General features: G+C 38.2%; 1 protein-coding gene across 4 annotated transcripts in view; it reads left to right on the forward strand.

The window, feature by feature from the left end:
- The window catches only part of WNK1 (WNK lysine deficient protein kinase 1), a 167,063-nt gene that overhangs the window by 40,764 nt on the left and 99,428 nt on the right, over positions 1 to 26,871 (forward strand). For all 4 annotated transcript variants that reach the window (XM_006862706.1, XM_006862707.1, XM_006862708.1 and 1 more), the window contains exon 2: positions 20,326 to 20,498. In XM_006862706.1, the coding sequence (XP_006862768.1) occupies positions 20,326 to 20,498 (173 nt within the window). The remainder of the gene's footprint in view (positions 1 to 20,325; positions 20,499 to 26,871) is intronic.

Consider the following 26,871-nt stretch of genomic DNA (forward strand, 5'->3'; position numbering starts at 1 on the left):
TTTGCTGTTATTGTTGGTGTGAGATGATATCTCATTGTTGTTTTGATTTGCATCTCTCTAATGGCTAGTGATCATGAACATTTCTTCATGTGTTTGTTGGTTGCCCTGATCTCTTCCTTGGTGAAGTGTCTATTCATGTTCTGTAAGTTGCAATTGTTTTTGTTGTTAAGTGCCTTGGAGTTTGTTCTGAATTGAAGGGAGCGTTCAATCTTAGCCACCCTGCCTAGTTCTGAGGCGTTCTAAGGACGTGGGTTTGGACCTCCGACTGGTAAGCAGTCCAGTGCTTATCCGACAGTTCCACAGTCTTAATTAATATGGAATGTGAAAAGTCCTGTGTAAAAATATTACTTGTTATGTTATGACAAAAAAAGTATCTTCTAAAACATAGATGGGAGTCCTGGTGCTATGGGTTAATGCGCTGGACTGCAAGATCGATTTGAACCACAGTGTCAGAGGTTCAAGCTCACTGGCCACTCCTTGGTAACCCTATACAAGGTCGCTGTGAGTCTGAACTGACTAGATGGCACTTAACAACAACAAAGCACAGATCTCAGGATGCTTTTGGCTGCAAGTAGCATAAAATCCAACTTTAAGCAATAAAGATTTGTATCTTTCATGAGAGGTATTGCATTTCCACGTTCAGTCTTGTCATCAAAGATCTTGCAACCATTATCAACATGTATTTCAGACTAATAGCCCTTGCAGTTTTATTCCTAGGAATCACATGTATCCTGGACAGCATCCAACAGTAGAAGTTTCTTTGAGACTGTCTCATGTCTCTCACTGGCCAGAGGTCATGCCCATGCCTAAATTAGTACTGAAAACAGAGCCTGAATGGCATAGGACAATCATGATTGACTTCATTGGGCTGGAGATGGGCCCTGGCTTTCCTGTAGCAGAGAGAGGATAGATCCTTGAAGCAAATGAGATTATGGTTAGCAAGAGAAAAATGTGGTTTTTGCTGGTAGGCAATCAACAATGCCTGCTATTTAATTCAGTCTAGAGGGGTAGGGAAGTAATAGAGTAGAAAAGTAAACAACTTTTTAATGTTTCTTTTCTTTTTTTTTATTAAGAACAGTAAACATGTTTAACACATTTTCTTAGCAGTTTGTCTTTACCTTCTGTGTATATGCATGTACAAGCTCTCTCATGGACTTTTTTAAAAGGAACATGTAGCAGCAGGCAGTTTAGCTGAACAGACCATGTTCTGGGTGATAAGGCCACTCTTTGTAAGAAGCTGCTAATCACTGTTTCAAAAAGACTAAAATCTTTTTATGTTGTTCCTTAGTTGTTGAATTTTTTTTCTTCTGAATTTATTTTACAGTCTACATGGTATTTTGTTTAGTGTTTTGTAAGAATAAATATCTTGTTCAGTGCTGTCAAGTTAGTTCCTACTCATAGTGACCTTGTATAGGTTTCCAAGACTTTAAATCTTTGCAGGAACACAAAGATGAAGCTTTCTCCTGTGGAGTGGCTGACAGACTCCAACCACAAACAGTGGTTCACAGTCCAGTGCTTACCATGTGGAGCTACCACTCTCACTTGTTTATTGCCATCAAGTCAGTTTGGTTTCATAGCAACCCTGTATAGGGTTTCCAAGGAGCAGCTGGTGAATTTGAACCACAAATCTTGTGATTCAAACTAACCTTGAGACTGATAGGGGCGGGCAGGTTAGACATTGAATATCTAAAACGAGAGTGCTATAAAGGCACGAAGTGACTGGCATACAAGTTTTCACGAGGGAGTTTAGTTTCAGAGTATGCAGGGGAGTGCGGGGGAAGGTAGAATCCCCACTGAATAATTTTCATCTTGGCTAGATGGGTCTGGTGAAAGGAGATGGGGATAAGATTCTCATGATTCAAAACTGAATAATTGTTATCATGATGACTTAGTGTGACTGTCACAGCTGTAAAGGTGGAAGTTTTGTAACAAAAATGGGGGAGTAGTTAATCTTACAGTCTAGAAACAGAGGACCCTAGGACCATCAAGGGAGAAGAGCACAAGCAGAACGTGGGACCTTGTCCAGAGAAGCTGCGACTCCAGAGATGAAGGCAGAGATGAGGACATGGAGAGAAAGAGCAGCTGACTCTAGACTTCGTAGAAAGAGAAAGGCTGTGTACTGGCGGCCAGGTGGCAGGCTTGTAGAATGTGCCCTTTGATTGTGTAAATGATTATATATTCCTGAGTGTGTTTTTGTGTACATACCCCCCAAAAACAACAACAACAACAACAACAAAAAAGGGAATAGAAGCAAATACTGTTGAAAGATGATGCACGGAGGGGACTGTAATAATTGCAATGAAACTATGAGTGTGAAACCAATGTTCTCCCATGTAAACTATCACTTATTTCACAATAAAAACTTAAAAAAAAACTGACCTCAAGATTGAGTGATTATCCTATGGTACCACACCAGGACTCCCATATATGTATATATTGTTGTTGTTAAGTGTTGTCAAGTTGGTTCAGACTCATAGTGACCCTGTATAGGGTTTCCAAGGAGAGGCTAGTGAGTTCAAACCACCAACCTTGTGGTTCAAACCAACCTTGCGGTCTAGTGCTTTATTCCTCAGTGTCAAACCAGGACTCCTACACACACACACACACACACACACACACACACACACACACACACAGAGTTTGCCATTTTAGCCATTTTTAAGTGTTCATATCAATGACATCAGTTATATCCACTGTTTTGGTATATTACCACTACCATCTATTCCTAAAAATTTTATATCATCCTGAATAGGAAACTTGGTATCCCTTCAGCAATAACTCATTCCTTCCTTTCTCTAGTCCTGGTAACTAGTAATAAATTTTGTCATTGTTGTTAGGTGCAGTCAAGTTGGTTCCAACTCATAGTTACCCTATGTACAATTGAACAAAAAAATGCCCAGTGCTGTACCCATTGTTGTCACTACTGTGTCAATCTTTGGTTTCTAGGTATTTGCTTATATAAGTGCAGTCTTACAGTATTTATCCTTTGTGTCTGACTTCTTTACTCATTACATAATGTTTTCAAGATACTTCCATATTGTAACATGTATCACAATCCATTTCTCAATGTCTATACATGGAGTCCTAGTGTGGTGCTATGGGCTAATGCGCTGGACTGGAAGGTTGGTTTGAATTGCAAGGTCAGTGGTTCAAGCTCACTAGCTGCTCCTTGGAAACCCTGTACAGGGTTGCTATGAGAAAGAATTGACTAGATGGCACTTGACCACAATATGACTATGTAATTTTCCATTGTATGCATATATTTTATTTTGCTTATCCACTCATCTGTTTAGTTGCTGTCTTTTGATTATTGTCAGTAGTACTGCTGTCAACATTCCCTTACAACTATCTATTTCAAATCCCTGCTCCAAGTCAGTAGAGTATATATATACTTGTTGTTGGTAAGTGCCGTCCAGTCGGTTCCGACCCATAGTGACCCTTTATAGGGTTTCCAAGGAGCAGCTGGTGAGCTTGAACTGCCAGCTTTGTGGTTCAAATGGCTTTGCAGTCTGGAGCATTAACCCACAGCACCACACCAGGACTCCATGTATATCTGTACTTATTGTTGTTTAGTGCCGTCAAGTCTATTCCAACCCATAGCAACCCTGCATAGGGTTTCCGAGAAGCCGCTGGTGAGCTTGAGCTGCTGACCTTGCAATTCAAATGGCTTTGCAGTCTGACACATTAACCCACAGTGCCACACCAGGACTTCTAGTAGTGTGGAATTGCTGGGTTATTTGGCAATTCTATTTTTAACCTTTAGAGGAAGTGCCAAACTGATTTTTTAATGGCTGCACCATTTTATATTCTTACTAGCAATGTATTGTTGTTGTTGTTAAGTGCTGTTGAGTCAATTCCGACCCATAGCGACCCTGTATAGGGTATCCAAGGAGCAGCTGGTGAGCTTGAACCACCGACCTTGCAGTTCAAACGACTTTGCAGTCTGATGCATTAGCCCACAGCGCCACACCAGGACTCTAGGGTTCCTATTTTTCCACATCCTCGCCAACATTTGTTAGCCTTTTTTTGTGTGTGTGTGTGATGGCTTTTTAGTGGATATGGTGGTATCTCATTGTGGTTTTGATTGTCATTTACTGACTGATTAATGATGTTGAGGATCTTTTCATGTGCTTATTGACTATTTACATATCATCTTTGTAGAAATGTTATTCCTGTCGTTTCCCCATTTTTATATTGGATTTTTTGCCTTTTTATTGTTGAGTCGTATTTGTTCTTTATGTATTCTGGATATTAAACACAATGTTTATCTCTCTCCTTTCCTTCTCTCTTCTCTTATCCTTCCTTTCTGGAAATTTTTATGTGTATATATACAATTTTTGTGGTTTCAGAATGCTTGTTAAAATAGTTTTCTGTAACACTTATGTTTAAAAAGACTTTTGTGCATATGGTCTTTTTTGTGCAACATAGTCTTCTGAGTTTAAATTTTATATTTGTCCAGTAGTCACTTTTTTTTTTTTAAAGTTACATCTCATATTAACCTGCCAGGTATTTATTAATGATTTACTCTGTGGAAGATTATAGAAAATTGCCCCCTTTTTTTTTTACAGCCTCCTTAGCACAGGACATTGTACTTGCAGTGTACTAATTACTATTAAGTCAATTCTGACGCATGGTGGCTATAGGGTTTTCAGTGGATGATTTTTCAGAAGTAGATTGCCAGGGCTTTCTTGCTAGGCACCTCTGGGTAGACTTGAGCCTCCAACCTTATCCTTGGTATGTTAACCATTTGGACCACTCAGGGATTCCCAGTTAAAGGTAGCTGTTGTTTGGAGCTGTTGAGTTGGTTTAGACTTATGTTGGGTAGACTTGAGCCTCCAACCTTATCCTTAGTATGTTAACCATTTGGACCACTCAGGGATTCCCAGTTAAAGTAGCTGTTGTTTGGAGCTGTTGAGTTGGTTTAGACTTACGTTGCTGTTGTTAGGTGCTGTCAAGTTGGTTTTGACTTATGCTGTTTTTGTTAGGTGCTGTCAAGTCATTAACCTTGTATAGGGTTTCCAAGTAACAGTTGGTGGGTTTGAATTGCTGACCTTGTGGTTTGCAGTCCAATGCTTATCCTACAGCACCTTACCAGAAGTCTACTACTAATCCAGTTTTAAAATACTTCATCATTACATTCTCACCCTTAGGCCCCAGTCGTTCAGAACCTGTAGCCAGAGTCCACAATGGAGGACAGAAATTATGGAATCTCTTAGCACCACACTGTCTATCTGCCTTTCATTCCCAGTTAATCTTAAAGACAGGAATTTCTAAATTGCCTTGGTTCTCCCTTACCTCCAGTCCCCCAAAGTGATTGATCTTGTTAGGAAATGTTTTCTGGGGGAAGAAATTGAAAAGGGAGAGTTGTGGGCTGAGGAAGAACAAAGGTGAGCCTGACACAGAACTGTAGTTATTAATATGTATATTCTGATTATTAAACCTCTTGTCTCATATTATGTTATTGGTTACTCTTGTAAGTTAAAGCACAAGTAAAATGGGAGTACATTTACTTTAAGATTAAAAACATACGTAAATATTTACAATATAACCTAAAAGTTTATCCTTGTCCCCACTTCTCCTATTTTTACACCTTTGCTCAGAGATGGTCATGTTTATGTGTGCTTCTAGTTGTCTATCCATGCCTTTACATAAATAATGTGGTTACATTTCTAAAATAAATTACATAAGCATTGTTCTGTGATATGCTTTTTTCCCCTTAATTCTAACTCATGGATATTTTAATAGGTCCTCTCTGCGGGCAAGGGATATAATTTGGATTCAAATACCAGCAAACCATTTAGCCTCTGTTTTCATTTGTAAAATGAGGATGATGATACTCATACCTGTGTATAGGGTTATTATGAGGATTAAATGAGATTATATATGAACTTTGGACATTCTGTTAGGACGTGGTACCACTCTGGCAGAAGACATCCAAGCGTACCATTTAGTGACATTTTGATAGCATTCTTCTAGCTATGCACCCATTCTCACCCTTCCTTTCTGTGCTATTCCTCCCTTATTAACATAAACTCACTGTCTCTTAAGGGTTCTGTCTAATTTTTCAAGTTGTTAATTTTATTTGGTGATTCTTGGGGAATGTAGTGGCTCTGTAGGATAAGCACTAGATTGCAAACTGCAAGGCCTTTCAAGCCCACAACTGTTCCTCAGAAAAAAGATGAGTCTTTGTATTCCTGCAAAGATTTATAGCCTCAAAAACCCTGTCATTATATGTTAGAACCAACTTGATGGTACTTTACAACAGATGGTTTTTTAGTTTAATACTCAAGGAAGACTTCATTAAAAATTATTATTACTTAAGCTAAGACTTCAAGGGATATATTTAGTTATATTCAATTTAAAATAAATATTATATTTTAAATCCTCTCAGACAGAATTAGATACTTTTTTCGGTTTCTTAATGTACTTCTAGTGTTCTAATACTGTGTTTGTTCTTGTGTTGATTGAGCCAGATTGGGAGTAAGGGACTGGTGGGAAAGGAGAGTTAGAACCTCCAGGTTCTTTTTTTTTCTAACTATTCTTTTGGTGACCTTTGATTTTCTGAAGCAAGTACTATTTCAAAATAATATTTAAAAGATTCCTTGGAGAATCAAAGATACGATACAATATTTAATATATTCCCTCAAGAAGGTTTCACCTGTTGAGAAAAATTTGACTTATGTAAACTTTGTTATGTGTGGATTAGACAGTCCCTCCTGGAGCTCTGGTAGCGTAGTGGTTACGAATCGGGCTGCGAACCTCAAGGTAAGCAGTTCGAAACTACCAGCTGCTCCGCAGGAGAAAGATGAGGATTTCTGCTCCCATAAAGATTTACAGCCTCGGAAACCCTGTTTAGGGTCGCTATGGGTCGGAACCGACTCGATGGCACTTAACAACAACAACTGGAACCCTGGTGTGGCGCTGTGGGTTAATGCGCCAGACTGCAAAGCCGTTTGAACTGCAAGGTCTGCGCTTCAAGTTCACCAGCTGTTCCTCAGAAACCCTCTGCAGGGTCGCTATGGGTCAGAATCAACTAGACAGCACTTAACAACAACAGCAAACCAAACTGGAAGGTCATAAATTTGCATAAAGCTTAATCTTCTGACTTGGTCACATAGAGTCTGTGTTTTGTTTAGTTTTCATACTGTTTAACAAAACACCTTGTTGTTGTTGTTAAGTGCTGTCGAATCGGTTCTGACTCATAGCAACCCTGTATAGAGTTTCTGAGGAGTTGTTGATGAATTTGAACCTCTGACCTTGTGGTTCTAACTGACCTTATGGTCCAGTACATTATCCCCACAGTGCTACACCTTAAGAGACACTTTTTTGGTTAAGATTTTTTTTTTTTAAGTTTTGCATAAGAATCATTATTTTGCCCTAATTATTTTCCCAGGCCTTTGAGCTCTAATTATTCTGAAGTTATTTAAGAAGAGCCCTGGCGTGGCCCTGTGAGATAAGCACTAGACTGCTGACCCAAAGATTGGTGGTTAAAATCCACCAGCCATTCCTTGGGGTTGCTATGAGTCGGGAGCTGACTTGACAGCACTCAACAACATAGAAACCTCAAGCACAGCAGTTCAGACTCACAAGCTGCCATCAGAAATCTGTACAGGGTTATTATGAGTCAAAACAGCTCAACAGTGCACAACAAAATAGTTTTAAGAAGCCAACAAAATGCTTTGTCTGTCATCTTTGAATTGCTATTAGATTATGAAGACTTTACAAAAGATAAATAATTGTTTATATGTTTTCTTTTAAAATGTAGAAACATTCTTTAAAACCTTTTTTTTTTCCTTCCAAAAATAGTTAAACAAAACCCACTGCTCTGCAAAGCACTGTTTCAAAATGTACTCACTGCTTGAAGACAAGTTTATATTTATGTAGTCCAATACCTGTCAACAATTAGTATCATTTTGAAAGATAGAATAAATGCCCAGGTTTTTGCTAAGTCAGTGTGGTGCAGAAAATGATAAGGGGGGAGGACTCAAGTGTTGACTTAAAAAATATTTTAATCAAGGAGTTCCAGGCACTTCTTCTCTACTCATGCTTTGATAATGTAGAACACATATTTGATACTAATTTAGCAGTTAAAACTTTGAATATTGCTAAAAATAAAATGCTGCAGAAGTTTAAATGTTAGTAAATCTTGAGGACCAGACCTTTTCTGGTTACAGTTGTTAGGCAATAAACTGAAAATATCAGGTTTAGTTAATGAAAACCATTCTTACACTTTCAGCTACACAAATGGTTTGGAAGGATTTGTTTTTTAGACAGACGAAATAAGTGATAGTAAGGGATAGAATTGCTATTTAGAAAATACCAAAATACTGGGTGTAAAGAGAGAGGAAATGCAATCAGAGGATATTTAAAATAAAATCTTAAAAGCAAGGAATTGAATATATGCAAATTGCTGCTAGATCATTTTAACAAATATTAGCTTTGTTTTTCACACACAAAAAGAAATTACATCAACAACAAATCTACTGGGCACTGTTAGTTGGATGGTACTAAGATAAACAATTGTTACAGTTGTTACTCTGATTCCCCACCCTCACCCTTATGGAACTGTTAATCTTGTGGGACACCATGTGACAATAATTCTTGGTTTTGTTCATTTTGCCTGTGAAAAAAATGGAATGTAGGTGGAAAAGAATGAATGAAATGAATAGAGTGGGTTGTCTCGCATCAGTTCTAGTTTATACTGGAGGTAATGAATACTGCAGTTGGGATAGAGTATCAAGTCCTGGTGTGGTGCTATGGGTTAATGTGTCAGACTGCAAAGTAGTTTGAACTGTAAGGTCAGTGGTTCAAGTTCACCAGCTGCTCCTCAGGAACCCTATACAAGGTTGCTGTGGGTCGGAACCGACTCAATGGCACTTCATAACAACATCAAGCCCCCAGGATATAATGCTGGGGAGGAGGTAACTGAAAAGCAACCGTATGCTAATGTGGTGGTGGTTGTGTGCCACTGAGTTGGTTCCTACTCATGGTGACCCTCGGTAGGGTTTCTGAAGCTGTAAATCTTTATAAGAGCAGAAAGCCGTCTTTTCTTCCGAAGAGCAACTGACAGATTCAAACTATTGGCCTTGAGGTTAGCAACCCTAATCCACTATGCTACCAGGACTCCTCATTTTACCTCAGGCCATAATTAAGTATTTAGTTCTTTCAGTGATCTGTAATTAATAGTAGCAATATCTACACGAATCTTGTGAGAATAAAATTGATTTTAGAAGCTTTACAAAATTTTTGTGTAGTATAGGGAACAGAGCATGAACTTTAAATCAAATCTTTATTTGACTCTTGGGGCTGCTTTCCCATCTACATTATTTTGGCTATAATATGGACTCTGATAGCGTAGAGTAGTGATTACAGATTGGGCTGCAAACCTCAAGGTCAGCAGTTTGAAACTACCAGCTGTTCTGTGGAAGAAAGAAGAGACTTTCTGCTCCCGTAAAGATTTATAGCCTCGGAAACCCTGTACAGGATCTAAGAGTTGTTAGGTGCCATTGAGTCAATACCGACTCATAGTGATTCTATGCATAACAGAACAAAACACTGCCCGATTCTGGGCCAGCCTCACAATTGTTGCCACGCTTGAACCCATTGATTCTGCGACTTTGCCAATCTATCTTGCTTGGGGGTAGGTATGTAGAAACCAGTTAATAGAAGATCATTGTAGATATCCAGAAGAGATCATGATGATTTGATATAGGCTGATGGCAGGGGAGAAAGTCATAAATAAATTACTATGAATAGGTTTTCAACAGAAAGAATTTACAAATCTTGGATACTTTAAGGCATTTTTTGAAAACTTGGAATTGTAGTATAGAAACAATCTGTAAGTAAAATTTAAATTATAACTAAAGTTTAAGTAATGATGTAGAATAATTTATACTACAGTCTTATTTCACATCCAGTGACAATTTCTGGCTGAAATTATGTCAGTTGAGAGAAGATATTTTATATTTGAAAGTACAGTATGTCTTATAAACTATATGAGGATTCTGCAGGAGAAAATTAAGTAGCCCTAGTGACACAGTGTTTAAGTGCTTGACTGCTAACTAAAAGATCAGTGGTTTGAACCCACCCATCATTCTGTGGAAGAAAGTCGTAGCAGACTTTCCATAAAGTATGTTGTTAAGTGCCATCAAGTCGGTTCCAACCCATAGGGACCCCGAACAGGGTTTCTGAGGCTATAAATCTTCACGGGAGCAGAAAGCCTCATCTTTCTTCTGCGGAGTTTCTGGTAGTTTGGAACTGCTGACCTTGCGGTTCGCAGCCCAATTCATAACCACTACGCTACCCGAGCTCCTTCCATTAAGTTTATAGCCTGGGAAACCCCCCTGGGGCAGATCATCTCTGACCTTAGAAGACTTCGTGTCAGAATAGGCTCAACAATGACAATAGATTGGTTTGGTATAGAGAAAAATTTTCATACTTTAAAGTTTAGCTTTATATTTGTACAACAGTGATTATGTATATAATTCAGACTTTTAAATTTAATACTAGGAAACTGTGAGTCAGAACTGACTCCGCAGCATTTAAACAACTATAATATTCTGTATAATGTATATTCCAAGATCAGGTGCAATGGCCTACTATACAAGGGGATGTCAAAAAGCTCATGGAAAGGTGGAATTAAAATTTTCAACAAACTTTTTGAAGTCCCCTAGTAAGTGATGTATTTTCCAGTAGTTTATAAACAGTAGGTGAATAAAAAAGTTCATAGTATTTAAAAGAAAAAAATTCACAACTCACTTAACCATAGTTTTTGAGTCTTATCACCTGCAATCTGTATCTTACATTCCCAAGTTTGCTTTACCACTATATCTAGATTGGTATGGGCTTAACTAAATATTTTATTTCTAGAGCCTTTGGGTACTAACTATTTTTATGCCCACGACCTCACTTAATCTTTAAAGTGATGATATGGGTTAATTGTCTTCATACTTGACTAACTCTAGCAAGTATATCTTTAGAGTTGAGTCTTTCGCTACATACTCTCACAACATCCAGTTTTTTTCCCTTTATTCTTACTGAAACAAGGTATCTTCCTCTGATACCATAAGAACAGTGGGCTAGCAGAGCCTTGTTCATCATATACTGTGTGTGACACCGGGTACTCAGATATTTAAAATTTAAGGAAACATGAAGATACATGATAACTGCTAAAACTAAAATATATGGTGTATGGTATAAAACAGGGGTAGGGAACATCTGGCCTATGGGCCATATGCTGTTGAGTCAGTCCCAGTTCCGACTCATAGCGACTCTGTGTAGGGTTTCCAAGGAGCACTTGTGTGTTGCCAGTCTTGTGATTCAAACTGACCTTGCAGTCCAGTGCTTTTTATCTTACAGCTCCACCACACCTGGACTCCAATGGTGGGGAATGTCCATGTCCATCCTGCAGGATGTATAAGTCCTGCAAAATCATTTGGTCTGCCCCTGCCAGGACAATTGCAGTTCTAGTCTTCACATTGTTGTTAAGTGCCATGGAGTTGGTTCTGATTTATAGCAATCTTGTATAGGGTTTCTGAGGAATGGCTGGTGAGTTTAAACCACTGACCTTGAAGTTCAAACCGACTTTGCAGCCCAGTGCATTAACCTGCAGTGCCACACCAGGATTCCATCCATCCCATTATGGGTTCCCCTCATGGTATGGCGCTGTAGGATCAGCACTGGTCTGTGAACCACAAGGACGGCAGATCATACCCACTAGCTATATCTTGGAAACCCTATATGGGGTTGCTATGAGTTGGAACTAACTCAGCAGCACTTAACATATGTGGTGGTGGTGTGCTGTGGAGTCGGTTCCGACTTATAGTGAGCCTGCATAGGGCTTCTGAGGCTGTAAATCATAACAAGAGCAGATAGCCTCATCTTTCTCCCACAGAATGGCTAGTAGTTTCGAACTCCCGACCTTGAGGTTAGCAGCCCAACTCATAATTACTACACTACCAGAATTCCTTAACAACATAAATAGAATATCATGAGAGCACTTACTAAGAAAATATAAAAGATGTTGTTAATTGCTGCTGAATCAGTTCCGGATCATAGTGACTCTGTATAGGATTCCCAAGGAGCAGTTGGTGAGCTTGAACCACTGACCTATGGTTCAGACTGTCTTTGTGGTCCAGCACATTAACCCACAGTATCACACCAGGACTCCATAGATGATGATGATGTGTTAACTGCTGTTCAGTTGGCTTCCGAGCCATAGCAACCCTGTAAAGGGATTCCGAGGAGCTGCTGGTGAGCCTGATCCACCAACCTTGTGGTTAAACCTTTCTTTACAGTCCAGCATATTAATCCACAACGCCACACCAGGACGATATTAGGCAGTTTCAGAAAGTTTGAAAAAATTTCATTGTCTTTTACTCCATTTTTCCACCAACTTTTTAAATTATTTTACATCATTAAATTTTAGTTATAATTTAAAATCTACTTAAAAGATATTAAAATATAAAACATTTTATATTAAAATGTAAAAAAAAATCAAAGATTGGTGTTTTGAAATCACATAATGGTGGGTGGTGTTGTTATTGTGTGTCATCAAGTCAATTCCTACTCATAGAGACCCTGTATAGTGTTTCCAAGGAAGCAGGTGGGTTTTAACAATTTCCTTTGTGGTTCTAGTGCTTATCCTACAGCACCACACTAGGGGTCTCGTGGTGATATTAATTGCCATCAAGTTAGTCTTGACTCATAGTGACCGTGTATAGGGTTTCCAAGGAGCTGCTAGTGGATTTGAAATGCTTACTTTGTTGTTAGCAGTCCATTGCTTATTCAACATTGCCATACCAGGACTTTCCCTAATGGTAGGTCGTTGTTACATGCTGTTGAGTTGGTTCCAACTCATAGTGACCTTGTCTCCAGTTTCCAAGGAGTGGCTGGTGGGTTTGAACTGTTGACCTTGTGATTAAAACTGACCTTGAAGTCCAGCACATTATCCTGCAGCACCACACCAAGATAGTATAATTTAATTGTCTCATGATTATTGCCTTCTAGTTGTTTTGAGATTTAATCACATTTTATATCTTCTTTAAAAACAAAACCCATATATATTTGCTGCTTATGATGTTTCTTTTTTGTTGTTCTTTTATTTCCTACATCTTTTTAGCTACAGCAGCAACAACTCCTTGTCATCAATTTGATTTGAATCACAGTGACCCTATAGGACAGAGTAGAACTGCCCAGCCAATTGCCACATTTTTCTCCTGCTGGTGTGTTTGAGCTACTTACCTTTTGGTTAGCAGTATAGTGTTTAGCCACAGCTAACAATATTGTTGTTGTGTGCTACTGAGTAGGTTCCAACTCTTAGCAACCCTGCATATAGGATTTCTGAGGAGTGACTGGTGGGTTTGAACCACTAACCTTGGCAGTTAGCAGTCCAGTGGTTATCCTACAGTGCCACACCAGGACTCCCTTCTTAAAAATGTTGTTCAGTGCCGTTGAGTTGATTCTGACCCATAGTGACCTGTATAGGGTTTCCAAGGAGCAGCTGGTGAGCTTGAGCCACCAACCTTGCAGTTCAAAGCAACTTTGCAGTCCAGCGCATTAATGTACAGCGCAACACCAGTACTCTTAAAAATAGGTTTTCTTAATTCAACTATATTAAGAAAGGCAACACGTAATCTCGAGTTTTGTTCTTTTTGCTATCAGTATAACTTTTAAGAATGCATGGTAAATAAGACTGCTTTTAAAAAGCATTGCTGGGAACCCCAATTGCCAAGCTGTAAACTTCCCACTGTAGAACACCTGCTATTCTAAAAAATTGTTTTTAGTGATAAAAATAAATATGTCAATATTTGCCAGTTCAACATTTTTTATATGTACAATTCAGTGATGTTGAATATGTTCATCATGTTGTGCCACCATGGTTCACAACTACCATTCCTACCATTAAGAGAATCCCAGTGCCAGCTAAACAGACACTACTCCCTACCTCCCTTTCTCTCATCCTTGATGTTGTTGTTGTTAGTGCCGTTAAGTCCGTGCTGACTCACAGTGACCCTGTATAAGGTTTCTGATGAGTGACTGATGAGCTTGAACTGCCAGTCTTAAAGTTCAAACTAACTTTGCTGTCCAGCGCATTAACTGATAGCACCACACCAGGACTCCACCTCACCCTTGGTAACCAGTAATAAACACTGGTGTCTATATACTCGCCTGTTTTATCTAAATGGCATCATAGGGATTTGTCCTTTTGTGACTGACATGTTACTCTACGTAATGTTTTCAAGGTGCATTTGTGTTGTACCATGTACCAGGACTCATCATCTCTTTATGACTGAGTAATATTTCATTGTATGTATATGTGTATGTGTGTAGCACATTTATCCAATTCATTTGTTGATGGTGAAATAATTTTTTTAAGAAAACAACCTATGCTTTTAAATGCTTAACTGCTTGCAAGAATGTAAGGATAATTTCTAAGATCCAGGAACTAAGAAGAAACTAGAAGTCAGAATAGGAAAAGTATGAATCAATACCAGGACTTAGTCTGGGATTGTTTCCAATTTGTTAACTAAAAAACTTGGTTGTACCATCTGTCTGAAGATAGGTGAAATCTCTATCCCAAGCAGATATTAAAACTAGATCCAGTAAAATTGGTTTCCTCGAAGTGCTACACATTTAATGAAACTATCAAAAAACTCCAAAATCAAACCAAGCCGATTCTGAATCATAGCAACCCTATAGGACAGAGTTGTTGTTAAGTGCCATCAAGTCTTTTCTGACTCATAGCAACCTGTGTAGAATTTCCAAGAAGCTGGTGAGTTTGAACTGCCGAACTTGCAGTTCAAACTGACCTAGTGGGTCTAGTGCTTATCCTATAGCACTACATTAGGACTCCGTAGGACAGAGTAGTGTCAAGGTTTCTGAGACAGTAATCTTTAATGGGACAACCTCATCTTTCCTCCCACAAACTGGCTAGTGAATTGAACTACCAACTTTGCAGTTGATACCCCAACACTTTACCTGCTGTACCACCAGAGCTTTTTTAATGAAAGGACAAAACTAGAGAAAAATTCAATTCCTGAGACTAAAAAGACAAGAAAGCTTCTAGGTCAACCAAAAGAAGTTTACCCTTACAATAATCTGGGCTTGTATTCACACATACATGAGATTCAAATGTTAATGAACTGCATGGAGAAATGGTTTGGACTAGTAATATTCCTGGAGTATCAGGCAGAAACAAACTTTGAGGTTATCCTGAGGGATACATTCACAACTTGAGTCTGTACTGGATTTCCATAGACAAATCACAGTGTAATAGAACTTTATTATCCAGTATTGTAAATCACATGAAACAAATCACCATGAGCTAATGTCAGCATCCAAACAATAGGCAAAATAGATACCCACCCACCCACCCACTCCAATACCTCAGATGAAAGTGGTATTGAATTTAGCTTCTAAAGTACGTTTTATTTTTAAAAGTTAAAAGTACTAAGAACTATTAAAAGATGCTATGGAGAAAAAAAAGACCCAAGTAGAATTTTAAGAAATGAAAACAAATTGGGATAAAACTAACAGATGTGGTATTTTGTCTTGTCTCTCTTGGTTGCCTGTTCTTTGGGAAAGATAAATTTTAGGAGGACCCAGGATGAGCCAACCTCTGGTGTCTTGGATCTCTGTCTCATTGGGCAGCATATGTGATGTTGTGGATGGTTCCAGAAAATGGTTGGGGATTGGAAATGAAATAAAAGGCTAAAGGGACTTTGTGGCACTTCAAGTGTTAGGTATTGCCAAATCTTTCAGTGACAATTTGGAAAAGGAGCAGTACTCAGAGAGGGAGGAAATTCCAGGACAACTGGCTTATGCTACAATTTCTACCTTATAAAAATAAAAGTCTTTTCATGGGGCAGCGGAGAGCTCTGGAACAAGATAATTTGAAGATCAAGTTGGGGTGAATGTTGCAGAAAATCTTTCCAGGTATGAATTTTAAAACACATAGTAATTAAGAGGAATGCTGGTGTGGCACTGTAGGATAAGCACTGGACTGCTAACCACAAGGTCAACAGTTCAAAGCTAGCTTCTCACTATGCTCTGGTAGCGTAGTGGTTACAAATCTGGCTGTTAATCTCACGGTTAGCAATTCGAAACTACCAGATGTTCGGCGGGAGAAAGATGAGGCTTTCTGCTCCTGTAAAGATTTACAGCCTCGGAAGCCCTATGCAGGGTCGCTATGAGTCGGAACCAAATCCACAGCACATAACAACAACGAAAACCAATTCTGTTGAAATACGTATAAAAATTTGTGTGTTCGATTTTGTGTGTGTGTGTTTTGTTTGTTTGTTTTTACTAATGTATAACTAATGAGATCTGGCAGGTCTACCAGCTGCCATAGTTTTAAAGTAATGATGAGTGTGACTGTTACCTGGAGATATTTGCAACCACTGTTGTGTGATGTGAAAATATCTGAGATTCCTTGGTAAAAAGTCATAGTTATTGCTAATCATTACTAGTTGTGTATAGTCACAATTGAAACACATTATTAAATTTCAATTAGAAGTTAATGAAAAATGCATTTATTTTCATTCAGTTTGCAAACCTATCTAAAAAGAGTTTGTGAACTTCAGGTGATGAACCTGTGTCTTAGAAACACTTTTACACATGTGCATGTGCTCAAAAGATTAGCATTCTATCACCATTGCAGTATTATAATAACAACAACAAAGGGAGTTACAAAGATACATCAGTAGGGGATTGTATATATATATATACTGTAAAATACTTATAGTAAATGGATTAGTATTACACTCAGCAATGAATATTTTGTATTGTCTTCTTGTATATGATAATGAATGTCTTCATGCAATATGGAGTGAAAAAAGTAAATGTCTAAAGAATGCATGTTCTGTAACATTTTTTAAGGAAATTGTAACATTTTATATAAGATATAAATATCCATTTGGGAATTTGTTGGTGGTGCCATCAAATGAGTTCCGACTCATAACTAACTACCTTGTACACATTAGAACAAAACAATGCCTGGTCCTGGACCATCCTCACCATCATTGTCAATTGCTGCTACTGCCACTGTCCCAATCCATCTCATTGGTGGTCTTCCTTTTTTTTGCTCACTCTCCACCTTACCAAGTATGATACTTTTCTCAAGAGACTGGTCCTTCTTAATAATATGTCTTCTCAAACTGCTCCCTCTCACCGTGTCCCCATCTCTGCCTCCATCTCTGGTGTCGCTGCTTCTCTGGATAAGATCCCGCATTCCACTTGTGCTCTCCTCCCTTGATGGTCCTAGGGTCCTCTGTTTCTGGACTGTAAGATTAACTACTCCCCTGTTTTTGTTACAAAACTTATACCTTTACGATTGTGACAGTCGCAATTAGTCATGATAACAATTATTCACTATTGAATCATAGGAATCTTATCCCCATCTCTTTTTACCAGACCTATCTTGAACTGTAAGGTCGGCGGTTCAAGCTCAACAGCCGCTCCTCAGAAACCCTATACAGGGTCACTGTGGGTCGGGATCGACTCAGCGGCACTTAACTACAACATCTAGACAAGATGAAAACTATTCAGTGGGAACTCTATCTACCCCCACGTACTCTTAAACTAAACTTCCTCTTGAAACTTTGTAAGCCAGTCACTTCGTGCCTTTATTGTGCCCTCATTTTAGGTAGCCAGTATCTTAAGTTGCCCATCCCTATCTACCTTGTGTACAGAGGGGATAGTATTGATACTTGATGTGAAGACTCTTTCCCTCTCTGTTGGTATTTAGAGTAACAATCACTCTGAGTATAGGTCAGGTTCATCAAATTGAAGCAATTTACCCCTTTTCCTTTATAAAAAAAATTATTTTTTTATCTTCCTCTAGTCAAGTTCTGATTATCAAGCCATCGAGGCAAAGTAAAATGGGTACTGTCTGCAAGTTTGGGTGTTCTTGTGCGTCTCCTCTCACTTCATATCAGCTGGATGCTTCACTCTCAGCTCTAGCCCTCTCTGTCTACGTCCTTGCCCGTAGGCTCAGGTGTCCCCAGGTCTCACCACACTTTGGACCAACCAGGCCTTCCTCTTCTCTCATCTCCAGGTCAACGGGACTCTGTGGAGCATGGTTGAACTCAGCCCATTTCTTTATTGCTGCCTTTCTCCTTCTTCTACTCACCAGTAGACCAGTGTGGTCGCCAGCAAACTTACATGCCTGTTCATGTGTTCCCTTTGAGTTTCAGTCTTAAAGAGGGTTTGTCCTGAAGGGACTTGATTGCTTGCCTTCATGGCTCGTCAATATACTTTTGCAGGCATTTAAAATTTTTCTTTAGCAACATGTTACTTGCATTTGATGTTAATGATACTGTCCTACAGTTTCCTCATTCCATTGGGTCACTTCTCTTTGGAATGGGCATAAATATGGATCTTCTCTAGTCAATTGGCCAGATAGCTGCCTTCCAAGTTTTTTTTGACATAGATGAGTGAGTACCTCCAGTACTGCATCAGTTTGTTTAAAAAAAAAAGTACATCCAAATTCAGGTAATGGTTTTACAAAGGTAGGGATAGACCTGGGGTGGACTATCTAAGTACATGTTATTGTTGTTAAGTGCCGTCGAGTCAGTTTTGACTCATAGCGGTCCTGTATAGGGTTTTCGAGAAGCAGCTGGTGAGCTTGAACCGCTGCTGACCTAGCGGTTCAAACTGATTTTGCTGTCCAGTGCATTAATCCACAGTGCCACACCAGGACTGTTGTTAGTGCCATCTCATTGGTTCTGACTCATAACAACCCTGTATGTATAGTTTCCAAGGAGTAAGGTGGTAGGTTTGAACTGCTGACCTTGCAGTTAGCAATACCGTGCTTATCGTATCTGTAATGTTTAGTTATGTAGCCAACCATGTAGTGAATATATTACTGTATTGTGTGCCTAGACTGTGTCATTAAAATATAGGTTGCATACTCTGACTAAATGTACCAGTTAGAGATAGTTAATATTGTTAATGGAAGAATAGCAAATTAAGTGCTTTGTTCCTTTAGCTCAGATAGGAAGTGAAATAACCTATGAAGTACCAGGTACTTTAAACATGTAATGAGATCATACTTAATAGATTACTTATTTCTCACAACAATCCTGTGAGGTGGTGCACTGTAGTGGTTCTATACCATGGAGTCAGTTCTGACTCACAGCCACCCTGTATAGGGTTTCCAACACTATAAATCTTTACAAGAGCAGAAAGCCGTATCTTTCTTCCACTGAGGTGATGGTACATACCTGAAAAGGAAATTCTATCAATATGAAGACAAAACTGAAATTTAAGTTTAGATCTTTCTACTTGCCAAACCTGCACTCATTCCATGATATTAACTTGCATAGCTCTAGTAATTGTTTTTTAGTGCCATCAAGTTGATTCCAACTCAGGGTAACTCTGTATAGGGTTTCTAAGAAGTGTCTGGTGGGTTTGAAGCATCAACCTTGCAGTTAGCAGTCCAGTGCTTATTCTACAGTGCCACAACAGGACTCCTATCTTTAGCAATAGCTGATTTATTTTGGAAGTCTCAAGTTAATATTGTTGTTTTTAAGTGCTGTTCAGTGGATTCCGACTCATAGTGACCCTGTACAGGGTTTCAGAGGAGCAACTGATGGATTTGAACCACTGACCTTGTGCACAGTCTTGTACTGATGCTACAGTGCCACACCAGGAGTCCTGTCTCTAGCAATGTTGTTGTTAAGTGCCATGGAGTTGGTTCTGACATACAGCAAACCTATATAGGGTTTCCAAGGAGCGGCTACCAATCTTGTGGTTCAAGCTGACCTTCCAGTTTACTGCTTATCCTACAGTGCCACACCAGAACTCCATCTCTATCTAGCAGTGTTTTTGTTGTTAAATGCTTTCTAGTCAGTTCTGACTCATAGTGACCCTTTATAGAGTTTCCAAGGAGTGGTTGGTGAGCTTGAACCACCAACCTTGTGATTCAGACTGATCTTACAGTGCAATGCATTCCCACAGCACCACACCATGACTCCATTAATTTGCCACATCCGAAGTAAGTCACCTATCTCTAGCAATAGGTAACTTATTTTGTAAGTGGCAAGTTAATAGCACCTTACAAAATGAGACGCAGATGCACATTAACATGAAGGTATTAAATAATCTCAAGTGTGACTTTATAACTCAGATTTTTCTTAAACATGTTAACCTGTTCTTGTGTTCCATTGACAGACTAATGAGCTATTATCAGTAGATTGAGCGTTATATTGTTCCTGTTTTGTTTATTAATCATTATTATTTAGGAAATGTTTAGTATCTAAATCAAACTATATGACTGGTGTTCTATTTTTTAAAATCTGATCCTGTTTTGGTTTGTGCTTTTAGGATCGAAAGTTAACAAAGTCGGAGAGGCAGAGATTTAAAGAAGAGGCTGAAATGTTAAAAGGTCTTCAGCATCCCAATATTGTTAGATTCTATGATTCATGGGAATCTACAGTAAAAGGAAAGAAGTGCATTGTTCTGGTGACTGAACTTATGACATCTGGGACATTGAAAACGTAAGTCCATCAATATATTAATAGCTGATTGAGAAACATGAGAGAGTTTGATCCCAGTCTTTTGTTGTCCAGTCCTTTAAGGAAGAAACAATCCCTCCTACCACTAGTATATTAGCATAATTTCCTGCCCAGAGTCTACTTGTAATTAAAGTGAGTTTCTAATTATTTATTGTAAGCATTGAAATGAGAGATTATTGCAGAATAAACCTAGCTATTTTAAGGCATAGTGATTTGCGTTTTTTAAATTGAGTGGCTGAGGGATAAGAAAGCAAATGATAAGATCGCCCTCTAGTGGTTCAAATGAAATAAACCCAAACGCACTGCCGTGAGTAGATTCTGACTCAGAGACTCTGTAGGACAGCCCAGAGAGTGTAGAGGGCGGAGTAGATCTGCTGCCAAGACAGTAAACCTTAACCAGGTCAGAAAGTCTCATTTTTTTTTCTTCCATGGAGTGTCTGGTGAGTTTGAACTGCTGATCTTGTGTTTAGCAGCATAATGGTTAACCCTCTACCAGAGCTCTTTTTGAACCAAAATTTAAAAATTTTTTTATAACCTTGTTTTGGGTAGTTTTTGCTACATCTATGCAATATTGTATCAAATACTTGCATTATATATTTTGACAGTTATTCCTAGAAATATGATAGGTTCCATTTTCTATAGCTTCAGAAATTGAAGCCTAAACTTAATCTTTTTCAAGGAACCCAACAAAGATATAAAGCAGAAATTTCTTGTTCACTATTTATAGAGAGCTTTAGTCAAGAGGTTGAGTGTACCTTTGTAATCCCAGGTCTCTTAGAGTATATATTTGTACTTAAGGCAGAAGTTAGTATAAATTATATGTCACAATTTTTTTTACTGCAGAGCAATTGGCATTTTCAAAATTGTCATTGTGAGATATATATTTATTCTTCATTACTTGCCTTAAAAAATTGACTCTGTATCTCCTGGATGTATTTATTTAATTGTTTATGCCCTTGGGTGCCCAAAATTAACATGTTGAAAGCCAGCAGATCATTTTTTCCTTCCTTCATATTCCAATTTTCCCACTCAATTGCTCTAACTGTGCTTACACAACACATTCTTCATAGTTATCAAGGCTTGAGTTCCACAAACCATTTGCTGATTTATTTTTCCCCCTAAACCCACAGTGTAACTAGTCTACAAGAATTATTAATTTTGAAAAATAGCTCTCTTCAATCCAATTGTGCTTCCCATTGGTGGAGGTGGTTATGTGCCATGGAGTCGGTTCTGACTCATAGCGATCCTATACAGGGTTTCTGAGGCTGTAAATCTTTATGGGAGTAAAAAGCCTCATCACTCTACTGCTAGACAAAAGGATAGTAATTCAAACCCACCAGCTGGGCAGTCTATTACCGTAAAGATTTAGTGGTGGTGTTTATGTGCCCTGGAGTCGGTTCCGACTGATAGTGACCCTGCACAGAGTTTCCAAGGCTATAAATCTTTACAGATGCAGAAAGCGTCATCTTTCTCCCGCAGAATAGCTGGTAGTTTCGAACTGCTGACTTTGCGGTTCACAGCCCAATTCGTAACCACTACGTTGTTGTGCTTCCCATTGCTCTGATCATATTTCAAGCTTTCATTGTCTAAAAGTTTCACTGTCATCACAGCCTGACATCAGGCCTTCTCTGAAAGTTTCGTGAGCAATCTTATTTTCCTTATGTCTTAATTTACCATCTGTATTTTGATAACAGAGTCCTGGTGTAGAGTTTCAGGTTAATGCAAGGTGTATTTGAACTGCAAGGTTGGCGGTTCAAGCTCACCAGCCACTCCTTGAAAACCCTATACAGGGTTGCTGTGAGTCGGAACAGACTCCACGGCACTTAACAACAATTCTGGTAATATCTGAATCTCTATTTCTGTTCTGTTTTCTTGAGTTTAAGACCTATAGATATTCTATCTACTCTAAACTCCTCACATTAGTCTCTTACCTCTATCCTCATGCCAGCAAACCTTACCTTTCTTTTCATTTAAAAAAATATTTTGTTTTTAGTAAAAGTTTACATAGTAAATTAGGTTTCCATTTGACAATTTTGTAAACAAATTGTTCGTGAACATTAAAATCATTGCCAATGTATTACTGTTCTCTTTGTGTTCTAGTTCTGTTTTTTAGTACTCTAGTTCCTTTGCCCTCTTATCTGCTCATCTTTGCTTTAGAATAATTGCTGACCTTTTAGTCTCAAATAGATGGTTTTTAAGTAAAACATTGTACTTACGGGTAATAGCCCTTATTTTGTGTGCCACTATGTTATTTCACTAAAAGGTAATCAAGATAGTTTCAGTTCATTGTTTAGAGTACCCTAATAGTCTCAGGGAGTCCTCTGATATGAACTGGTCCAATAAAATGCCATCAAGTCGATTTTGACTCGTGGAATCCATGTGTGGATTATCAAGGCTGGTCTTAGCATGTAGTCTAACAGTGGGTATTGTAATTATCCCCATTTAACCATGAGTTGGCTATCAGTTTATATGAATTATTGACACTAATGGTTCCAAGTTGGTTAGAAATTCTATTTATGAAAGTAGGCTCTACTGCTGCTAGACTTTTTGTCAAGGTGATTGGACAAGAATCAACTTAAATGAAGGACCCTGATAATCATATCAGAGAGATTTTTTTTGTTGTAATGTCTTATCGGAACTGACAGAGCTTTGTTTTTGCTTTTGTCCTCTTAAGATAATAAATTGTGGTGATTTTAACTATTTGTATTTTTAGCATCACTTCTCATTCCAACCACATTTACTTTGTATGAGTCTAAAACTATTCTGTTTGGTTGTATAGGACAAACTGGATTCCCTTATAAAAATGCTATAATAATCGTGCTTATACATGTGCATATATTTATTCCTATAAAACAGATTACTAAAATTGAAATGGTAGAGTCAAAATATATGTGTAATTTTCATTTTTAAAGCAATTTAGAAGAACATATGATCCCTTCCTACTGACTGGTGTGACTTTTGAAGTCCCTTACCAAAAATGACAGTATTTAAACATAAATTCATAATTTTTAAAGGATAAACAGGTCTTCTGTAAGTGGAGCGGGGGGTATGAAAATACCTAAATTGTTGAGTCTATTCTGACTCATAGCAACTCTATAGGACAGAATAGAACTGATCCTTAAGGTTTCTGAAATGGTAAATCTTTTTGGGAGCAGACAGCCTCCTCTTTTATCCCATGGAGCTGCTGGTGGGCTAGAACTTCCGACCTTAATCCACTGTACTTAATCCACTGTGACACAGGGCACCTCCTTACTATTTGGTTTATTATGTGCTGTGGAGTCGGTTCTGACTCAGCGACCCTCTATAGGGTTTCCAAGGCTGTAAATCTTTACAGGAGCAGAAAGCCTCATATTTCTTCCTTAGAACTGCTGGTAGTTTCGAAATGCTGACCTTGAGATTAGCAGCCTGGTTTGTAACCACTACACTATTAGAGCTCCTTCTTACTATAAACTAGTGAATATAATAAAGTTAGTGGTGTGCTATACCATTTGGTTAAAAGTAGAAAGTCAATATAAAAGGGAATAATGACAAATCTTTAGTAGATAAGCTAAGAAACACTGTGGAGAGTTTTGAATGCAGTTTAAAAGATTATTTTCTGCTTTAATTAGAGGATAATAAGAAATCATTGAAGAGAATGCTTTTCCCTCCTTTTTTTTTTGTGTTGAAAATATAGCATACTTTCATCAATTCAATAATTTGTACACATAGAATTGATTACATTCCTCAAGTTGTATAACCATTCTCACCCTCTTCTTTTGAATTGTTCCTCCTCTCTGCTAAGGCAAACTCACTGCTCCCTAAATTTCCTCGTTTCCTCTGTAATCAATAGTTGTTATTGTCGGTTTGATCATGTATGAACACAATGGGCTCAAACATAAGTTTTGAGGAATGCTGTAATTTTTTGTGTTGTGTCATAGGGTCTATAGGAGTTCTAACTCTCTCCAGGGCAGTAACAACAACAGATGGTTCATAAAAGAGTACAAATGATTAAGTGCTGAACTATTAAACAAAAGATTCACAGTTTATACCCATCCAGAGGCACCTCAGAAGTAAGATCTGGTTATCTGTCTGAAAGATCACAGCCTTCAAAACCCTATGGAGGAGGAACAAACAAGATGTCGCATCGGGTGGACGTATAACAGAGAGCTCCGCCAACAACAACACTGCTGTGAAAAACATCCTAAAGGAAGTTCTGTGGACTGAGAACCAGCAAGAAAGAACACATTAACAACTACAAAATGACGTACATCAAGGCTTTTATGAACTACTTCCAGATTGAGTGTCTTGAATATAGACAACACCTAGGAACTCCATGGAGTCAGGAACTCTGCTGTCACATCCTCCCACATCTACCTCTTGAGCTCCTGGGTAGACAGGACCCCCCTACAGTTTTCTCCTCTCAGGTCCAATAACTGCTCTGTTTTTGTTTCTCCCTGTTTCTCCTTTCCATTTTCACTTTTGTTTTCCCCCCTTTTCTTCGGATTCTCTACTTCCCTCCTTTGCTCTCCCTTTTAATCATTCATTGCTACTTTCTACTGTGTTTGAACTGACTTGACAGAGCTTAACAAACAATTCTTTATTTTCATCTACCGTCTCACTGGTTTTTCTAAGTGTTTTTTATTTTTTTGTCTTATTTTTCTCTTCTCTAGCTCCATTTCTGTGTCCTTTTTTGTCTGTATAATTATTGTATTCTTTTTTTTTTCGGGGGAGGGGTTATTTATTTTTACTCTATATTATTTTCTCTCTTCATTGTTGGTTCCTTGTTTATTTTGTTTTCTTGTGTGTTACAGGGAGAGATTTACTCTCTCCCATCTGACAGGAGATAGCAACCACATTCATATAGCCACAACCTTACACAAAATACACATTTCTATTCTCTAACTACATCTGCAGGATACAGTTGGTGAGAGCCTAAGAGCACATCCATATACAATCATCAATTATATACAAATATGACAACCCCACAGTGCCTAGGAAACAATAGACAATTTTAGCTCACACAAAGAGATAAGAGAGTGACTCAGACAAATGACCAAAATGCAGAACCAGAAAACCTTTCTAAGGAAGAAAAGGTAATGGAACTATCTGAAAGATAATTCAAAAGAATAATATTTAGATACCTTCAAAGGATTCACAGAAAGATTGAGAAATGTGAGAACACAGAAAAAAACTTTAGAAGAATCCAGTAAAACACTACAAGAACAGACAAAATAAATACAAATTTTGAAACAATACAAAACCTAGAATTAGAAATCCAGAAGATTAATAATAATATTTCAAAAGTGGACAATACCGTGAAAGAAGGCAAAGGAGTGAATTTGAAGCAATGGAAGCCTGAATTAGTGAGCTTGAAGATAAATCTCTTAATACTAGTATGGTAAAAGAACAATCAGAAAAAGAATGAAAAAATCCGGAGGAAGTCCCAAGGATTAGGTGGGACACCATGAAGAGGAACAATTTACAGGCAACTGGAATTCCACAAGAAGAGACAATAAAAGCACAGAGAAATTTGTCTAGAGTCATTGGAAGAAAATTTCTCTAACTTCATGAAAGATGAGAAGATAAGCGTACAAGAAGCTAAATGAATCCCAAACAGGATAGATCCCAAAAGAAAACTAACCAAGACATAATTAAAACTTCCTAAAACCAAAGGCAAGGAAATAATTCTGAGAGCAGTTAAGGAAAAAAAGTTCCCTATAAAGTAGAACCAGTAAGTCTAAGCTGTGATTTTTCAGCAGAAACCATGCAGGCAAGAGGCTATTGAACTCAACATGGATTAAAGACCTAAATGTGAATCCCAAAATTATGACGATCATCAATGAAAAAATAGGGACAAACATGACGGCACTAATCCAGGGCATAGACAGACTGCCACACATTTTGAAAAGTACACAAACAAAAACAGTCAAAATAGATGAGTGGGGCATACCAAAAATTAAAAACTTGTGTTCATCAAAAGACTTCACCAGGAGAGTAAAAAGGGAACCCACAGACTGGAAAAAAATCTTTTGCAACGACATATTGGATAAGGGACTCAGCTCTAAAATATATAGGAAAATACTACACATCTACAAAAATAAGACAAATAACCCAATTAAGAAATGGGCACAGCACGTGTCTTTGCTCTTAGGTCAAGAATCACTGCACTAATAGGAATTGTTACCTTTTTTTTTGCCCTGACCACCATGTAAATCAACTGTCTAGGGATACTAGTCTCGCTCACACGATACAAGAGTAAATAGGTAAAGGTTTACAATACGGACTAAATGCTCTAGAGAAAGGAAGATTACTTGAGGGAAATAAGATTCAATATAACCAGTTTACACTCTCAGCTAAGGTTATTCACTGTATAAGT

The sequence above is a fragment of the Chrysochloris asiatica genome, unplaced genomic scaffold (assembly GCF_000296735.1).
Source record: "Chrysochloris asiatica unplaced genomic scaffold, ChrAsi1.0 scaffold00050, whole genome shotgun sequence".
Lineage (NCBI taxonomy): Eukaryota > Metazoa > Chordata > Mammalia > Afrosoricida > Chrysochloridae > Chrysochloris > Chrysochloris asiatica.